The 17,113-nt window shown below is 33.2% G+C and overlaps 2 protein-coding genes across 2 annotated transcripts; one reads left to right on the forward strand and one right to left on the reverse strand.

Annotated features, from left to right (window-relative positions):
* The first annotated feature begins 567 nt into the window (after positions 1-567).
* Positions 568-10,506, forward strand: LOC130612861 (uncharacterized). Its single transcript, XM_057434202.1, has 4 exons — positions 568-725; positions 5,934-7,294; positions 7,891-7,939; positions 7,973-10,506. The coding sequence occupies exons 2-4, from the start codon at positions 5,958-5,960 to the stop codon at positions 9,755-9,757; spliced, it is 3,171 nt and encodes a 1,056-aa protein (XP_057290185.1). The 5' UTR covers positions 568-725; positions 5,934-5,957; the 3' UTR covers positions 9,758-10,506.
* Positions 10,507-13,233: 2,727 nt separating this feature from the next.
* Positions 13,234-16,721, reverse strand: LOC130612130 (dual specificity protein phosphatase 12-like). The gene is made up of 7 exons (XM_057433420.1): positions 15,847-16,721; positions 15,484-15,597; positions 15,207-15,325; positions 14,943-15,030; positions 14,753-14,870; positions 14,344-14,392; positions 13,234-13,950 (listed from the first exon to the last, which is right to left on the reverse strand). The coding sequence occupies exons 1-7, from the start codon at positions 16,332-16,334 to the stop codon at positions 13,853-13,855; spliced, it is 1,074 nt and encodes a 357-aa protein (XP_057289403.1). The 5' UTR covers positions 16,335-16,721; the 3' UTR covers positions 13,234-13,852.
* Positions 16,722-17,113: the final 392 nt, after the last annotated feature.

A 17,113-nucleotide genomic window follows, 5' to 3' on the forward strand; every position in this document is an offset into this window, starting at 1 on the left:
TTTTCGGATCCTCATTTCCCCCTTCAAATCCTATGTAGAGATTAGAAACTAAAAATTTAAAGTTAACGTTTGTTGTTATCCTGCTAAATCCTCTCTTAGCAATACGACTTAGACTCCAATCGTTCTTGGCATAGTAGAGAAAAGATCTATTATTTTGTATTCATCCTTTAGGAACTGAATCGTTTCATTAGAACAACCGCTATAATTGAGTTAATTTAAATGTACTGCAAATACACCTGCGACACTAACTTTTATTAGATCATAGAGTTCCCAGTTCATAATACTTTCTCACACGACTACCAATCATGCACTTCTTATAGAAGAATATATTTTTGTTTCATTTTTTTTTTGTTCTAACTAGTAATTACATTAGTTTTTTCATATTATAAAAACAATATTGCCTATTTAACCCTCCTTCGTTTATTAAAAATCTTCGGCGTGGAATAAAAAACCCAAATAGTTAAATGCGCTAAAAGAAAGTTTTGTTTAAATTGAATTAAGTGGCTTTCAAGTTTTCTAAACCCGCGCACGTGACGTCACAATACAACCTGGGGACGAATTTGATGACGTCATTCTGATTTTGTTGATACAATTGTTGTGTAGATGTTTTCATTCTGTTCAATGGTTGTCAGGAATGCAATAAATGAGGCTGACTCGAGTTGTAAAAGGTTAATTCGTGTCACATAGTGAGAGAAGAAGAACGAAACTTGCTCCAAGACAAACAGGTCAGTAGGAAACATGAGATACATATCTCGTTTGCATTTCAATGAAAACATATCTCGTTTGCATGTCAATGAAAACTCGGTTGCATTTGAATGAAATACATTTCCTCCTCATGTGTGCTTGTTTATCTTCGAATTTCTTCTGTTTGGATCTTCTGCTTATTATTTGTAGAAAAGTAACTTTCTTATAAAAAACATTAAATTTTACGATTTTGTTTTTGAAATTTTATACAAAATCTATGTTTAACCTTCAACATGTTTTTTTTGTGTAGACTCGTACACTTTTACATAGTTGTTTAGGCTAATCTCAAAAAAAAAGTTTGGGAGCGTGTTTTCTCCTTTAAGTTAAATTGTGATGGACGTAAAGATATGAGTCGACTTGCTTTCTAGAAACAAATTTAGTTACGCTGTTTCAAAAGTTTAATAAAATTTTATACTTTCTTAAGTAATTTTTTTACCTTAAGAATTTTTTTTATCTCGTGTTACAGATCAAACAAGTTATATTTACAGAACTAATTGAGTTAAAAAAAACATCTGTATAAATTCCCAATGACGTAATCTCGTGCCCAGGCTCTTTAGGCTTGGCATTCCTAGGTAATTTGGTCTAGATAAATTGCTATATTCCTCCTCGATCTTGAAAAGTTTTCAAAAACAATTTTTTCTGCCTATTACGTTTTTATTCGAGCCGGCAGCAGAATTTCGCTTGAACAAACAGAAAGAAACGTAGCGATGTCGAAAATCAAATAGGTCTGGGACGAGGTTGCGAAATGGTATTAAAGCTCAGAGTTAACCTTTATTCATGACCGTTTTTAACAACGAAACAGGAACTACACATTTGTCAATTTTATATTCCTTGTCAAATCATGGATAAGTTATATTCCTTCTTTTCTTTCTTTTTTGGTTTTTAAAAATCTCTCATTAAACTTTAAAACTTAAATGTAGAGAAGCGGTCATTTCTGCGCTTGTTTCCTATATTACTCCTCTAAGTTGAAAATAATTGAATATTTTTTTTAAAAATGCCGATATTTTTCCAATCAGCAAATTGTACGTTTAAAATAACTTTTCCCACATCAAAAAAATAGCTTCTCAGTGAGAAAACGTTAGTTTCGCTAGTAGTTTGAAAGAAAAATCGAAAAGATTTCGTGTTGGCTTCATCGTCCTAAATTTTGACTGTCCAGATAAGCGGTAGTGTTACCACTGTTAGGTAATTTTTGGTTTATTTATTTATTCATTCATTTGTGTCTTGTGTCTTTATAGAATTCATTTTAGGAACAGTGAGTTTCTGGTGAAATTTATATGAACTTATTGTGCCCAATTTTGGCTCGTTTTTAAAAACCTAAATTCAGAGTTTTAGACTGACGGTGCATCCATAAGTAAAAGCTTAAGAAAATCTTAAAAAAAGGAAAGAAAAAATAAATAAATATATCTGAATTATTGCCTAGTAGATTAATTTTTGCAAATTTTTTATTTATATTTGCTAAAATTTGTCTGCGTGAATTAATTAAAAAAGGAAATATGAAAGTACTGTGAATGGCTTTTTTAAATACATATCGAGAGGTTTTTTTCCAAAAATCTTCAAAATAGTCTGTATTCGCAAAAAAACTTCGAATGACTGTAAACTGGTATTCGCTAAAAGCATGTTTTTAAAGTTGCGAAAAGCTAATCAACTTAAAGCCACAAATAGTGGGAAGGCAGAACTATTCTACGAGTCCTCTAAAATAACAGTTTGTTATAGTTGTAAACACGGCTTAATGATATCGACGTCTAACTCATGATTTTTATTTCTTCCTGCTTTCGTTGCTGCTAATCTGAACTTCCCACGTGAAATGTTTCATCCTCGTCCTCAAGATAACGGAGCGGCCGCTAACAAATTAATCAAAAAGGCAAAATGCCCTGGGACCGTTATTGAAACTGCTTACTAGTGGCTCTTCGCTTTAAGGAAATTTTTTGTTTCACCCTAGTTATGTCCTCCTCACAGCTTCTTTTTCACTTTTTGTTGCTGGCGCGAAAGAAGTAACCACAAACGTAGAAAAAAACCCTGGGAACTAGATTGTTAACTCTAAGAAATAGACAACATTTGATAAGCAGAAAGAGTCATAACTCGCACTTTCTATAGTAATTCCGTGATTGCGTCTATAACCTTTCCAATCATTGTTTAATCAAATTAAATGTTATTTTATAATTAATTTTATATAAGGCTTTTGTGACCGGGATATTTAATGTCATCCTCATCCAGCTTGAAACATAATTATTCCATAAAAAGAATTGTTTTCTCCACAACGTGACGCAGAAACTTGGACCAATACTCTACATCATCTATTCAATTTCAAAATATACATTTTTTTGGATAGGATCCTCTGATTAAAAAATGGCGCCATGTTTTTACAATGCAAAATTCTCATACAAACCATACAAACAGTTAATACATACACGTAATACGAAATAGTTCTCTATAGGTATAATTAAAGATTTGGTGTAAAAAGACAAGTTTTGTCAGATACTAATAAAGTATGATATTTATTCAATTTATTATTTATGTTTATAAAGCGTTGTGTATATATTAAATGATTCTTTTCTTTTTTCTTTTATTATCTGTTATCTACTTATCTGAAGAAAAATTATTTCTTCGCTTTGACGGGAGGGGGTTAAGGGATTGTGGGAGGGATGGCAGTTGGTATGAGCGGAACCTCTGCTTCGTAATTCGTTTTACTTTAAAAGCTAACTTTAAAAAAGCTTGTTTGTTTTTAATTTCAATTTCACAAATTCTCAACATACTGAAATATTATTTTTTTCTTATTTTTAACTGGGTAATACCCCGACAGCTTCATAGAATATAGTTGAAGAATATCTTATGGGAAAACAGACAGAATAAATCCAGTATCCAAGATAAACAAAAATACTCTTTGCAAACAAAATAACAGTTACGCAAAAGAATTTCGACAATCCCTCACTTCAATAACCCTCTCAGGTTTTCTTCTTATTTAAGGTTTGGGGCAGGACTTAAATGACCTCTTGCCAAGAGGTCATTTAACAATTAAGTCTAACAAAATTGTCCTTCATGGGTGAATTGATAAAAAAAATAATATATTAGAACGATAAAATATCTGCCAACAATAAACGAACTTTTTTTTCTTTTATTTGAACTAAAAGTTTGATTGTTTTTATTTTGTTTTCGATTTTCCACGCTGTAAACACTGCAAAGTTTAACAGACCCTGGGAGCTAGATTCGACGATGAAAAAATAAAACACAAAAATGGAAGTAACGAAGATAATAGAGTTTTAAAAATAGTAGCTTCAATTTGTTTTGTAGATATAAAGCCATAATAAAAATTTCACTCCGCCTCCTAGGTCAGACAGTCGAAAGAAAGTTTTTTGTTAAACTCCACTACTGTTACTTTAGTAAACAAATCCATAAGTGAATAACAAAACATGAAAACCGAAAGGTGTGTTTATCATTAAAAACTGATCAACAATTAAAAAATTTGATATAATTTGATATGATGCGGGTAACCCATACTTGCCACGCTATTTTTATCCATAGGGATTTGTCAGTTTTTTATTTATCAAGCATGTTTTTATTGTTTCTTTTCAGACTGTTATACGTTATGAAATCTATCGCGAAAAAGGATTTTAGTGGCCTTGTATTTTAACATGATCTTTAATGTTTTTCTTTTACCCCTCTTTTTATAAATATACTTTTTTACATGCGGGAAGAAAGAGAAAGAACTAAATTCATTCTCAGGAATAGAGAAGAAGTTCAAGCCTCATTTTTGTAACTCTAATTAGGAAGTAAAGACCAAATAAAAGTATTTATTTAAAGCTGGTTTTGGGCTATGTATGAAACTGGTTTATTTTGATAGAAGAATCTTTTACGCTGTTTTTCCACATAAGTTAGAGAGAATTTTACACTGTCATGGCATGGAATTAGAAAATTAAAAATTAATGTTTTCTTCGTCTAAAAGCGCCTGTGCTGTGATGAAAGGACCTTACTTTTTATACACACATTCGGTAAAAAGGCCAAGAAACAAAAAAATGTAACCACCTCATCATTAAGCCTACTTTGTCGGTCTCTTTTATAATATTAAAAATTTAAATTTAATGTTTCTTACAAACCTCACGTTTTGTTGAAAGTGTGTATTCCTCCAGCTTGAAGTTTTTTACGCAGTGACACTTCAAATTGAGAGCGTATTTTACAGAACAGCTGCTTCGTGTGGTAGAGACCATTAAAGGGGAGAAAAGTTTTTATTTCGAGGACAATAAAAAGTGCAAAGGAAAAAAAAATTAACATTCAGTTAATAGTTAATTGCAAAAAATTTCACAACCTCGTTCATAGAGGATTTCGGCTTTTTGATGTTTTAATGGTCTGTGATAACGACTCAGGGGCATGGAGATCTTGGGAACGAGGTTGAAAACATTATTCTTTTTAGATAAGATTTTTTTTGTTCTAACTTAACAGGATTCGAAACATCTTCAAACAGAATAAAAAAGTAACAAGAAAGATACAAAGCTTAATGTCCCACGTATCGTGAGAAATATATTTCACACAATTTTCATCTTCTAGAAAAAAGAAATTATAGAATAAAAGCGTCAAAAAAAAATCTAATTTATTCTCCAATTGTTCTAAAAAACTTTTTCTAAAAAATAAAGCATGTGGCAAATTACAATAATAAGGAGCATCCCTTAAAACTAAAAATTATGAAACTTACAACAAAGAGAAAAAACGGACTAGAAAAATAATAAAAAGAACTGGGATATACTTGATAAAAGTAATTGTATATATTAATATCATATAAGCTGTTAATTTAATTATTCAATATAAATTTATATGAGCCATATGTCATGATATTATCGATATAACGGTACAACAGTACCTTATGTTAGAAATAAGTGGCACATACTTTTATCTGTCAGCTTCTCAATCGGTATGATTATGTAAAACACTCACGTATAAAAACAACAAACATGTTTGGAATTTTAAGAGGTTCTTTAACGTATCTATTCAAAAATTGTCATAGAATGTTTAACAGACGTGAAGGCTTTGTTATTCTTCAAAACACTTTTTAAAACCACTTTCTAAATGACTAAAATCGTACCCATTGTGTTACAACTAATACTTGTGTGATTTTAAGTAGGGGTCCTGGGAACTAAGTATCAATGCAGTGAAACAGATAAAACGTAGGCCTTTAATTTATTTGTTATTGTGTTTTTTAGATACCGTTAAAAACGCTTTGAAGAATGGAGAACTTTACTGAAAATTTTCAAGAATTTTGTTGTGTTTACAAAGTTATCAATCGTCTGTCGGAAAACTATGACGCTACCGAATTAAATCAATCTACCGGTATCTGCTTCAACGAAAATGGGTTCGATTATTTCCCGAAAGTTATACGATATATTAAAATGGATGCTTCTAAGTACAGGTTGGAAGATTGTGACATAGTCGAAACATGTGATGAAGGAGTGGAGCCAGTAAACGTTGTGTATATAGTGTTTTGGGTATTACTGCTTCTACTGATCGTGGGAAGTAACTTACTAGTGATAATTACAGTGAAGAAAGTTCTTTATTTGAAACAGAACACAACGAATTTTTTCATAACTTCGCTGGCTGTTAGTGATCTCCTTGCTGGCGTGTTTATCATTCCAATAAAAATCCACTTTGCTTACCACAACCTACATTTTTGTGCGGATCAAACGATATGCAGCATGTATGCAACCACGGATACAATATTCTTCTCGATATCCATTACCAATATATTCGTCATAACCATCGACCGATACGTAGCCTTGACAAAAACGTATAAATATCCCACCTTGATGACGTCACATCGTTGTAAACTCTTGATTGCAATGGTTTGGATATACGGGTTCGCGTGGGGCCTTCTGAGTAATCTAAAATGGGACGATATCTCAAAGCGGTCCAGTCATATATTTGATTATCAGTGCATGTCTAATCAAAATTTTTTTTATATTTTACTTATTTTTTCTCTTGTATTTTACATCCCAGTAGCCATTATGGGAGTACTTTACTTTCGAATTTTTACCATCGCTCGATATCACGCGCGTAGCATATCGAGAAACAATGGTAGCTTGGTGAGTAATAATAACGATGAAAACGATGGACATAGCACAACTTCTTCGCTTGAAGTTTCAAGATGGTCGCCTGAAGTTGGTCGTCTTTCCCATTCTGGTCATTCAACAAAAATTCACGATCGGTTGCAACTGAGAAGCGCGTCCAAGTCACATCAAGTCATACAGTATAGGCGCTTGTTATTTAAAGCTGTGAAAACTATAGCAACAGTGTACGGAACATTCATTCTATGTTGGTTCCCTGTTAGTATTCTTTCTCTGATATTGTCGAGTTGTATCGAGTGTTTCTCTAACATTAACAAACGGTCGACTATTGTTTTTGTGGACATACTTCCTATCTTAAACTGCGCTTTGAACCCATTTATCTATGTCATCATAAACAAACAGTACAGAAAAGCTTTCAGCGAAATGCTACAACACTTCTTTATTTACAAAGTCAAGTCACCAAAGACGGAGAGCGCCGTCACTATGCCGACAATTACCCATTTGTAAACAGAATTAAAAATGCACTGATTCATCGAATTACCGCAGAGATGATATAATTTCATTGCAAGGACAAAGTGTTCAAAATAAGCAAACAAACAAAAACAAACAAACAGGGGATGCCCTTTTTTGAGAATATAGTAAATTATATACGATTATATTAGCCTTAATCGCTGTATTTGCATCAAGGCTGTAATTTGGCGCAAAAATTGTGGGTTAAAAAGCGCCGTTTTTTGTTAAAAAACATTTAAAAAAATTAAAAAAAAATTAGCAAGTGGTTTCAACATGGTAAACCTGTCAATATAAAAAGAGTTTTGTTGTGGTTATTTGGCTGATTTTCCATTTGTTTTAACGAAATTGGATTACCTTATTATATATAATAATTTATAATTATAACTTACCAAGCTTGTTTTGTAAGCTTCTAAGGTTAAACACAATTTAGTTGTATATATACAACCTTTTAAAATCTGAAGCTTATTTTTTATTTTTAAATGTAACAAAAGTTTAAATTATTTAAATTTTTACGTTCTACGATTTATTATTTTATTTTACTTTACTATTTATATTTATAATTCGATAATATATATTTAACACATACTAGCCTCGTTTCCATGATAGCTACAATACTACGCGAGGAGCCTTCAACATATGTGAGAGATACACAATGTGTTCCAGCCTGCTAGTTAATACATAGTCAACACTTACCTTTCTGTGGTAACCTCACTCCCAGGAATTATTTAGTTCGGACGAACTTTAACAAGGTTTCGCCCAAACATGAGCACTGGGACGAAGTTGCTGCCTGTGTGTATGTTTGTATAGTTTGCAAATCAAAGAATGTCGCGTTGCAACGACTTAATAAATACTGGCTATGTTTCGAAGTAAACGTACAGACAAATGTCTGTTATCATCTTCTTATTTTTCTAGTTAAAAGTTGTGTCATATGCCAAATATATATAGATGTAGCTATATCTGGTTTTATTTTTAGATACAGTAAAACTATTAAAATGACGAATTTGACTTTTACGAAAATGTTCGATAATTTTTGCTGTGTTAACTACGCGATGAAGACATTTGATATGACGAAGGCGAAAAACATCTCAGATATTGTGTCACCAACAAGTCATTGTTTTGAAGGGCTTCACCTCACAGAAGAAGAAATGTTCATCCATATTATCCACTTTTTTCGGAATAAATCATTTCCCTTCAAAGAAGAGGACTGTTTCGAGGATCCGTGCGAACAACCGATGACGTCATCAAGCATAGTATACTTTGCATTCTGGGTAATTGTTATGTTTATAACAGTCACTAGTAATTTGCTCGTCATAATAGCGGTTCAAAAGACACCTGCACTAAAACAAAATATAACCAACTGGTTTATATCTTCTCTCGCTTTGAGTGACTTGTTAGTTGGGGCATTTCTTATCCCCATAAAAATTCACGTAGCGTACCACAACTTGTACTTCTGCGCAGGACAGAAGGTGTGTTTGTTTCACATGAACACGATAAACGCTTTCTTCGCTGCATCGATCACAAATCTCTTCTTCGTAACGGTGGATCGATATATAGCATTACGGCATCCGTACAAATACCCAAGCTTGATGACGTCACGTCGCAGCAAAATTCTGATCGTCGTTATTTGGATGTATGGAATAGCTTGGGGCTTAGCAACCAATGTCAACTGGGATGATTTCAACCTATCACCGGTTCACATTCAAGCGTATCAATGCTTAATGAACCATAACTACTCCTATATATTTTCCGTCTACGCATTTGTTTTTTATATCCCTGTTGGAATTATGGGAGTTTTATATTACCAAATTTTTTCCATCGCTCGTTTCCACGCTCGGAGCATATCCGAAACAGTTTATTGCGACAATAATTCCGTTACTTTAAGCAACAAGTACTGTAATGAAGAACATAACAACAACATCATGTTAAATAAAATTAACAACAATAATAACAACAACAACAACAACAACAACATTAACAATAACAACATAAATAATGACGACGAAATTTTTACCAGTATTTCCATCGTAAGCAGCACATTAAATAAACAAGGGGGAAATGTATCACGTGACACTTGGTCAGTAGATACAGACATTTACGTTGACAAATACAGCACGACGGCAACAAAAAGTCCGGTAGGTCGTCGAAGCTCTTCAAAGACTTCACAAGTCGTACAATATCGAAAAATGGTTTTTAAAGCCGTCAAAACAATTGCAACGGTCTTTGGAACATTTGTTGCTTGTTGGTTGCCAGTAACAACACTTTCCATAATGGCAGCAGTATGTGATGAAGGTTGCTTCAGTGAGAACAGCATGTGGGCAATCATTTTTTTTGTTGACGTTCTACCTATTGTTAATTCGACGCTCAATCCGTTTATCTACGCCGTTATGAATAAACAGTACAGAAACGCTTTCAAAGATTTGTTAACTTGTTCCAGAAGAAAATACTCGCTGAATTAAAAAAAAAATCAATTATGCTTTGAATCGCTTATGACAAAAATAACAAACACTCAACCCGCGAGGACTTTGATTCAAAACATTTCTGCTTTAAAATTATGTTAAAATTTCAATATTTACAAATTGTAAATAAGGTAGTTTTTGAATATTTTTTACGTTATAGAAAATAGTTTTATTTTTAGTGGATTTACTAGTTTTTTCTACAATTTCTTTAGTCATCATTTTTTAAATTTATAACTTGTCATGTTACATTGTTGACAACTCAACGCATGAATGGATATCGTTCAGCTTTTTGCTAATCTTGTGATCCTTAAGGAAATAAATTATTGCTGAGACTAAATTTCTGGATGTTGCACATTCTGCAAAATTAAATTTCCTGCTAAAATAAAGTATTTGTTAAATTAAATTTTTGCAAAATTCTACAAAGGGGGCTACCGCACATTAAATAGCCCCAAAATTTGTTCCATTAAATTGTAGTCATTTTAGAAAACATTTATAATTTTTTTTAAATATTTCTTACAAAAATTTATATGTTTGTATATATATATTGTATAAAAAGGAAAGAAAATTGTATATAATTTCGTATTTCAATTTTGGAATCAAATAAATATACTACATAGTTAAAAACTTTTTTCCTTCTTCAAAACTTTTGGTAACTAAAGTTAGGGAATTGGGGATTTGTTACACAAGACAATCTAACTTTCTACAGTCCAAATATTGATTTAAAAGAATACTATCCACCCCCACCCCCATTTTAATAACACCACTTCATCTAACTCAACCTCGGAACCAGGGCCTGTAGCGTTTTATGATACAAGGATACGTACGCGTTTCATCCTCATAAAAAAAACAGGCCCGGGATCGAGGTTGCATTTAACTAGGTTATAAAATGTATAGTATCTGCACAACCTCTTCCCCAGCATGAAGCAGTCGGCATGCATAGGCGTTGAAGAACCCTGGAAACGACGTTGGGTGAATAGTTTTATCATGCAAAAATCTTTTTTTTAGGTTTTTGGTAATTATGATCGCTTTTTAATTAAAATATTTAATTTGGGTCAAAGAAGGAAGGAGGGTGTAAACCTTTTTTTTTGGATATTTCGAACAGGTTTTAATATTAGTGATATTCAACATATGCATAATGTTTGAAGTAAACGCCCCTTTAAAAAAATTGAGTTTCTGATATTGCTTTCTGATATGTGACCAGTAAGTGAGTAAGAAACTTGATTACGAGATTTATTAAAGGCAAATTTTAAATTCCACATACCCATGTCAAAGAAAAGCTAAAGAACTGCGAATTGTCCGCATATTTGTTTTCTGAGATACCTCTCTTACTGCGTCGCCGATGGCGTGGTAAAATTTTACTTTAGCTGCGGTGTAGGCCGAGTAACCAACGTCAAAAATCATTATTAGCATTATGGAACAATCCGCCCAATTTGGGCGTGCTGATGTTAGCGAAAATTAGTGCCGTTTAAGATTTTGAATCTGAGCTAATTACACGAGTATTAAGGCTGTGAACATTGACAAGAGAACTTTGACAAGCTTGGAGTGTGCAAATTACTAATCATTCCGAAAATTATCATGAATCTAGAAAGTGATATTTTTAGAGTAAACATTTCGTGTGTAACAACAATCAGTAATTTACTTAAGGTTGCTATCTATTGAAGCATTCAGCGCCGCAGTTTTGCAGCGCTTAAACATCGGCGCTAAAAAATACTTCATATTGCAGACATTAAATATGGCAGTGTTTTCTAACTATTTATTGGCTGCTAAAAATGTTATCCATCAGCAGACGTTTGGAAGTGATTTGTCCTAACTTCAAAAACTGCAAAAATACAGGAGCCGCACCCCAAAAAATTTAAATATGCATGCCTAGATTCTAAATGCTTTTGCCGCCAACGTAATTGAAGTTGGCTTTTAGAATTTATAATACAACAGTTAATAATATTAAGGCAGAAATACCAAAGAAAATGTTTTTAAATAATGCTTTGGCGTTTGAGGTTTAATATTATCCATTTTCAATTTTTTTGAATTTCACGAATAGATATAGTTTCAAAAAATTTCACGAAAATATATTTTAGCGAATAGTCAGTTTCAAGAATTTAAAGTGATAAGACAACTTGAAATTCCTTGTGAAATAACAATCAAAATGCTTAAAAAATACTACACTGAGACTGTTAGAAAGGAACGACCTTGTACTGGAATGATTAATTGCCGCGGGGTTTTTTTAATGTCCATGAGGAAAGAGAAAGATATCCGATCAAAGGAAACCGGCAGCTGATGTTAAAATACAAAGACCAGAAAACACGCTATATAAATCTGATATATTTTCCTACATATGCAGTAAGAAAATTCAATTGCAAATTGTCTTTTTTTAAACAAAACCAATGCTTTCTCATTTTGACACGAATTGCAACCAATACGCTCCTATCATAAAAATTATTTATTTAGATATTTAACTAAGGTGCACGCGTCAAGACTCATTTTTGCGAATGCCGAAACTGACAAAAAAAATCTCAAGAACATATTTTCGCGAATGGCGACAGTGGTATTTCGCGGAAAGTCCGAAAATTTAGTTGCACATTAACGTATTATCGTGGTCAAAATTCAAGAGTTGGAATTTGCCTGAATTTTATAATTTTTCGCAAAAAGACCTTCGTTATGCGAACGGATCAGTATTTTTAAATATTTTCTAAACTATTCACTGATATGCATTACACACGAGAAATAATAACTCATTTTGTTTTGCCTTTCAGTTCACCCTTTTCACACAGCATGGTTGCGGACAACCATGCTGTGTGAAAACTTTAGCACAGGAAGGGTCTTATAAGGTTAAGTAACTTTGCAATGGTTTCCCCTTGCGTGTTAAGGTGCGAAGCCCAAAAAGTGTTAACTGCTAAACTCACAATGTCGCTAAACAGTAAGGCCAGCGAATTCTTGGAAAAAGCATATAATTATTTTTTAACGGAAGGCAACGTGGAAGAATGGAAATTATTTCTTTCTATCATTGTTCGAATACGTATTGTTAAAACCTGGTAAGCAGAAGATTTAAAAACTTCTACTTGTAGCTCCTCTCTTTAATACAACAATTTAAAAGCCAGTTTGTGTAAGAGTGGAGCAGTTGGGGCATCTACTGATAGTAATTTTTCTCTCCCTTTTATTTTGAAATAGGTTTCATTACCAACTGAAACGAAAACCCCCCAAAATTTTCAGGTTCAAAATTTAACATTGGCGAGTTATGGTCAATTTATTACGTGTCCGATAGAAATGCGTTTTTTGCAATTTTGCTTCTCTCTAGATGAATGTGCCTTGATGGTCACAACAAATTTCTTTTGAATTTGTTAGTATGTTGTGTGTATATTGGATTTGAAGAAAAGATTCACGTGATTACAATGGCGGCACAAGTTGCCGAAAACTTTGGTTAACTTTGGAGCCTTTATCTGAAAATAAAATGGCTTTGATCAGTAATAATACAAACTGCATCTCAGGAATAATGAAATATATTTAAAAGGCTATACACAGCTAATCATGAGTACCGCGACTTGTCCTTTTACCTTAAACTTTTAGAAGTTAAAGAAACAGATACAAAATGTTTGACTACTCTATTTTCTTCTTCATAGGAAAGACCTACGGTTAGCTTCATACAGCGTCACAAAATTGTTGATAGATTCACCCTGGTTGGTTTATGAGTTTTGTACATTTCTGCCATTTACTTTACGCGTTGACTTGCTGTACTTTATCCGCCAGTCGAAAAAACTTGCTTACCCAGACGACATTGCGTTTATTTATAAACACAGGACGCACAAGTGAAATTGGTGATGATGATGATGATGATGAAGAAGTTTTAACGCAGAAACATCTCTCTTTTATCATCAACGTTTTCAGAAACTTCTCACAAGGACATACTTAATTCAAATCCATGACGTAACCACGACGATGTTAATACGGCATTTGAAATGACAGCGTCAACACTGTAATTGTATATTTGAAATAACAGCGTCAACACGGCAATTGTGTATTTGAAATAACAGCGTTAACACGGCAATTGTGTATTTGAAACAACGGCGTCAACACAGCAATTGTGTATTTGAAATGACGGCGTCAACACGGCATTTTCGTATTTGATAAAACGGCGTCAACACGACATTTGTGTATTTGAAAGGACGGCGTCAACCATTTACCGCATGAACATTGTTTGCCTGTAAAAGAATAAATTATTTCATCCATCATCTATTTGAAACAACTTTATCATCGCAGAAATGTGTCGCGGTTACGCAGTTCTTATGAAATTCGCGAAAAAAAAACACGCGAAATTTGGTAAAGCGCGAAAATTAAGTCACAAAAACTCAAAAATTTCACGAAATTTTTAGACAAAGTAGCCATAAGAGTTAGATCAATAAAGATGATTAAACTGCCACCAAAAAACTTATGACGTTATATAATTACCTTATTTTGTTCTTATTTATGAAATTTTTTCCCCCAAATTTTTGTTTTATATAAAAAGTGTCTTGGTTGTTAATCGAGCTCTATAATTTTGTTCATAAACAATCGAGTCAGAGAATAGAAATGATCACTAGCAATCAAGGTCTCACCTGCCCAGTTGTACGCACCAAGTTTACCACAGCATTTGTAGCAGCATATCTAAACCAATAAAGAAGCCAAAAGCGTCATATAAATAAGTACTACATATTTCATGGCGAGTTTCTCACATTCTGCACATTTGAACTGCGACATAGGTAATTTGTGTAAATCATACAGCAGCAGGAATAAGCAGACCAAATCATAGTTGGTCATATTACTTGAATAAATAAATTTACATCACGTAAAAGCAAAGTTCACGTGCGATGGAATAAATAAAAAATGTTTCTCGCACCTTATAAACGCAGTACTCACATTCAACACTGCATATTTACACTCAGGATAACTACACCGCACCAAAATAGGACAGGGTTACTTTCAACACAAAATAAAGATGACTATAAAAGGAATATGAAAATCAACCTTCCCCTGTACTTCCGACTGCACACGTTCAACCATCCAGTGAACTGGCTCCAGTAAATGCCAAGACGTACAGTTGTCATGACCTGTTTGGACATCAGATGAAGTGAATAAGTCAGACCTATAAAATGATACTAAGTGATTTTTGGAAAATATAAAATGGTTTAGTATACGAAAAAAAAACCCATCAAACCTGCATAAGCGACATTTCAATGTTTGGTAAGTGTGGTCTAAAGAAGTTTGAAAACAGCCAATCAGATGTTCAATAAGAAAGGTCGAATCTAAAAAAGAAAAACAAAACTACTGATATATAATGAAATTAATAGGTACAACCAGCAAATCCAACATGAATTATGTGACTAAGATGTTGTGTCGAGCGAGAGTGGAACCCGCGAATGATTCATCAATCGTGAAATAAAAATAAACGAGTGAAGAATAAATGAACAAGAAAATATACCTAGTTTGTCTAAATTCTTTTGTTGTGTTATAAATTGTCTGTATGCAGGACATGTATTATTGATCTGAAATCCCATTTGTTCAAATAATTTCAACTGAGCCATAAAACCAGGATTAGGTCTAAAAAAATATACAAACCTCAGAAACTTTGTAATGGCTACTCTCTTTACATTCTTCCTAATGTTACTTTGAATTCTTTAATTCTCTCAAAGCAGTTTCCAAGTCGGTTATAGAGAAACAGAATGATAACACACATATAAAATTTATAGAGCTCTTACAAAGCTTCTCTGTGTACTGATTGGACAGACTTTAAAGCAGCGTCAAGAGGTAACGATTGGGTGTGCATTAAATATGCAGTAACTATGGCAACACTTCGGGACTGTCCAGCATGGCTAAAAAAATAAATAAAACGAAAATACTCTCAAAAAAGCATCTACCCATATTTTAAAAACTGTTCTGAATAAGTCAGTTTAAAAAAATAATGGCAGTTAGAAATAGCATTTCAAAACTCCACACAAAACTCCACACAGCAAAGTGAAGAATACATTATAATTTTTTAACCAAAAAACACGAAACAAAAATTCCCAGAGTTCTCCTGTACTTAATTGCACAAACAAAAAAAGAACAAAAGGGTACCGTACCAATGCACAAGCAGTTTGTTTTCGGGTTCGCCTAAACTTTGTTTCATATATGACAAGCAAACTGCAATAACATCCAGCATGTTAAAGTTTGACACATCTAAAGCATAAGTATATGCAGTGACTAAACCACTACGCCGGCTCTCCACCATCAGGTTACACTTATCCACATTCTCCATAATATGCTTCTCATGTTCAACAGTATCAACATTCTCCACAATATGTTTCTCATGTTCAACAGTATCAACATTCTCCGCAATAAACTGTTCATGCTCCACAGTATTTTTAATAAAACATTGTCTATCACTTTCCATTACACTAGCACCATTCTCCACAACAAACTTTTCATGTTTCGCGCATAATTTAAAACAACACTCTTCAATGTCCACCGTCAATACGTGTGTGATGCATTTTTCTTTTAAACACTGTTCACAGGATGCTGCTTCCCGATCGGACACAAAGAGTTGTGGATGAATTTGAAAACAAATCATGAAATTTGTGTTATCTAGAAGAAATATGGAGAAATATGTTGAATACCATGATCAAAAACGTTACCATCGGAAAACAGCAAAACAAATATTTAAAAAGAAAATCCGGATTTTCATAGTCGAAATAGTCCGTCAATCATAAATAGAACCAATTTCTACTTTTGGCAGCGTTGTATGATCTCCTAAGGCTATCAAATTTATGATTCCATCGTGTGAAATGTTTCTCATAGTTGAGACTAGTGAATTCACTCAACAGTATTTGGGGTGTGGTCGCGAAAATTTACAGGTACGATCAATGGCGACTACAACAAAAACAGAAATACAGTTTACTTCTTGTAACTCGAACCTTGAGGGACCGAGGAAAAATGTTCGAACTTAACGAATGTTCGAGTTAAGCGAAGCTCCTGTTAAGTCGAATTTAGTCAAAAATGAGATTATAGTTCTAGTTAAAGCGATTTTAGCAAAAGGTGGGGCAAAAGTTATAGGGAAAAGGTGTAATGTTGGCGATGAAAAAGGCATGCAAGTCCCTTGTAAATTGTATTTACCTAGAGAGACAACATTATCTATCTATACTACATCAGGAGGTAATGGTAAACTAAAAAAAAATTAAAATCTGCATTTATCTGGTCTTTGATTCCCTTTCTCGAGTAAAAGCTATCCGAAGAAATAACCCTCAGGGGAACGAAAAATGGGTCGAGTTAACGAAGAGACCCAAGAAAATGGTTCCACAGATTATCTAGTTTTTGGTCTTCGGGTTACAGGGAGATAACTGTACCTTAATT

The sequence above is a fragment of the Hydractinia symbiolongicarpus genome, chromosome 10 (assembly GCF_029227915.1).
Source record: "Hydractinia symbiolongicarpus strain clone_291-10 chromosome 10, HSymV2.1, whole genome shotgun sequence".
Taxonomy (NCBI): domain Eukaryota; kingdom Metazoa; phylum Cnidaria; class Hydrozoa; order Anthoathecata; family Hydractiniidae; genus Hydractinia; species Hydractinia symbiolongicarpus.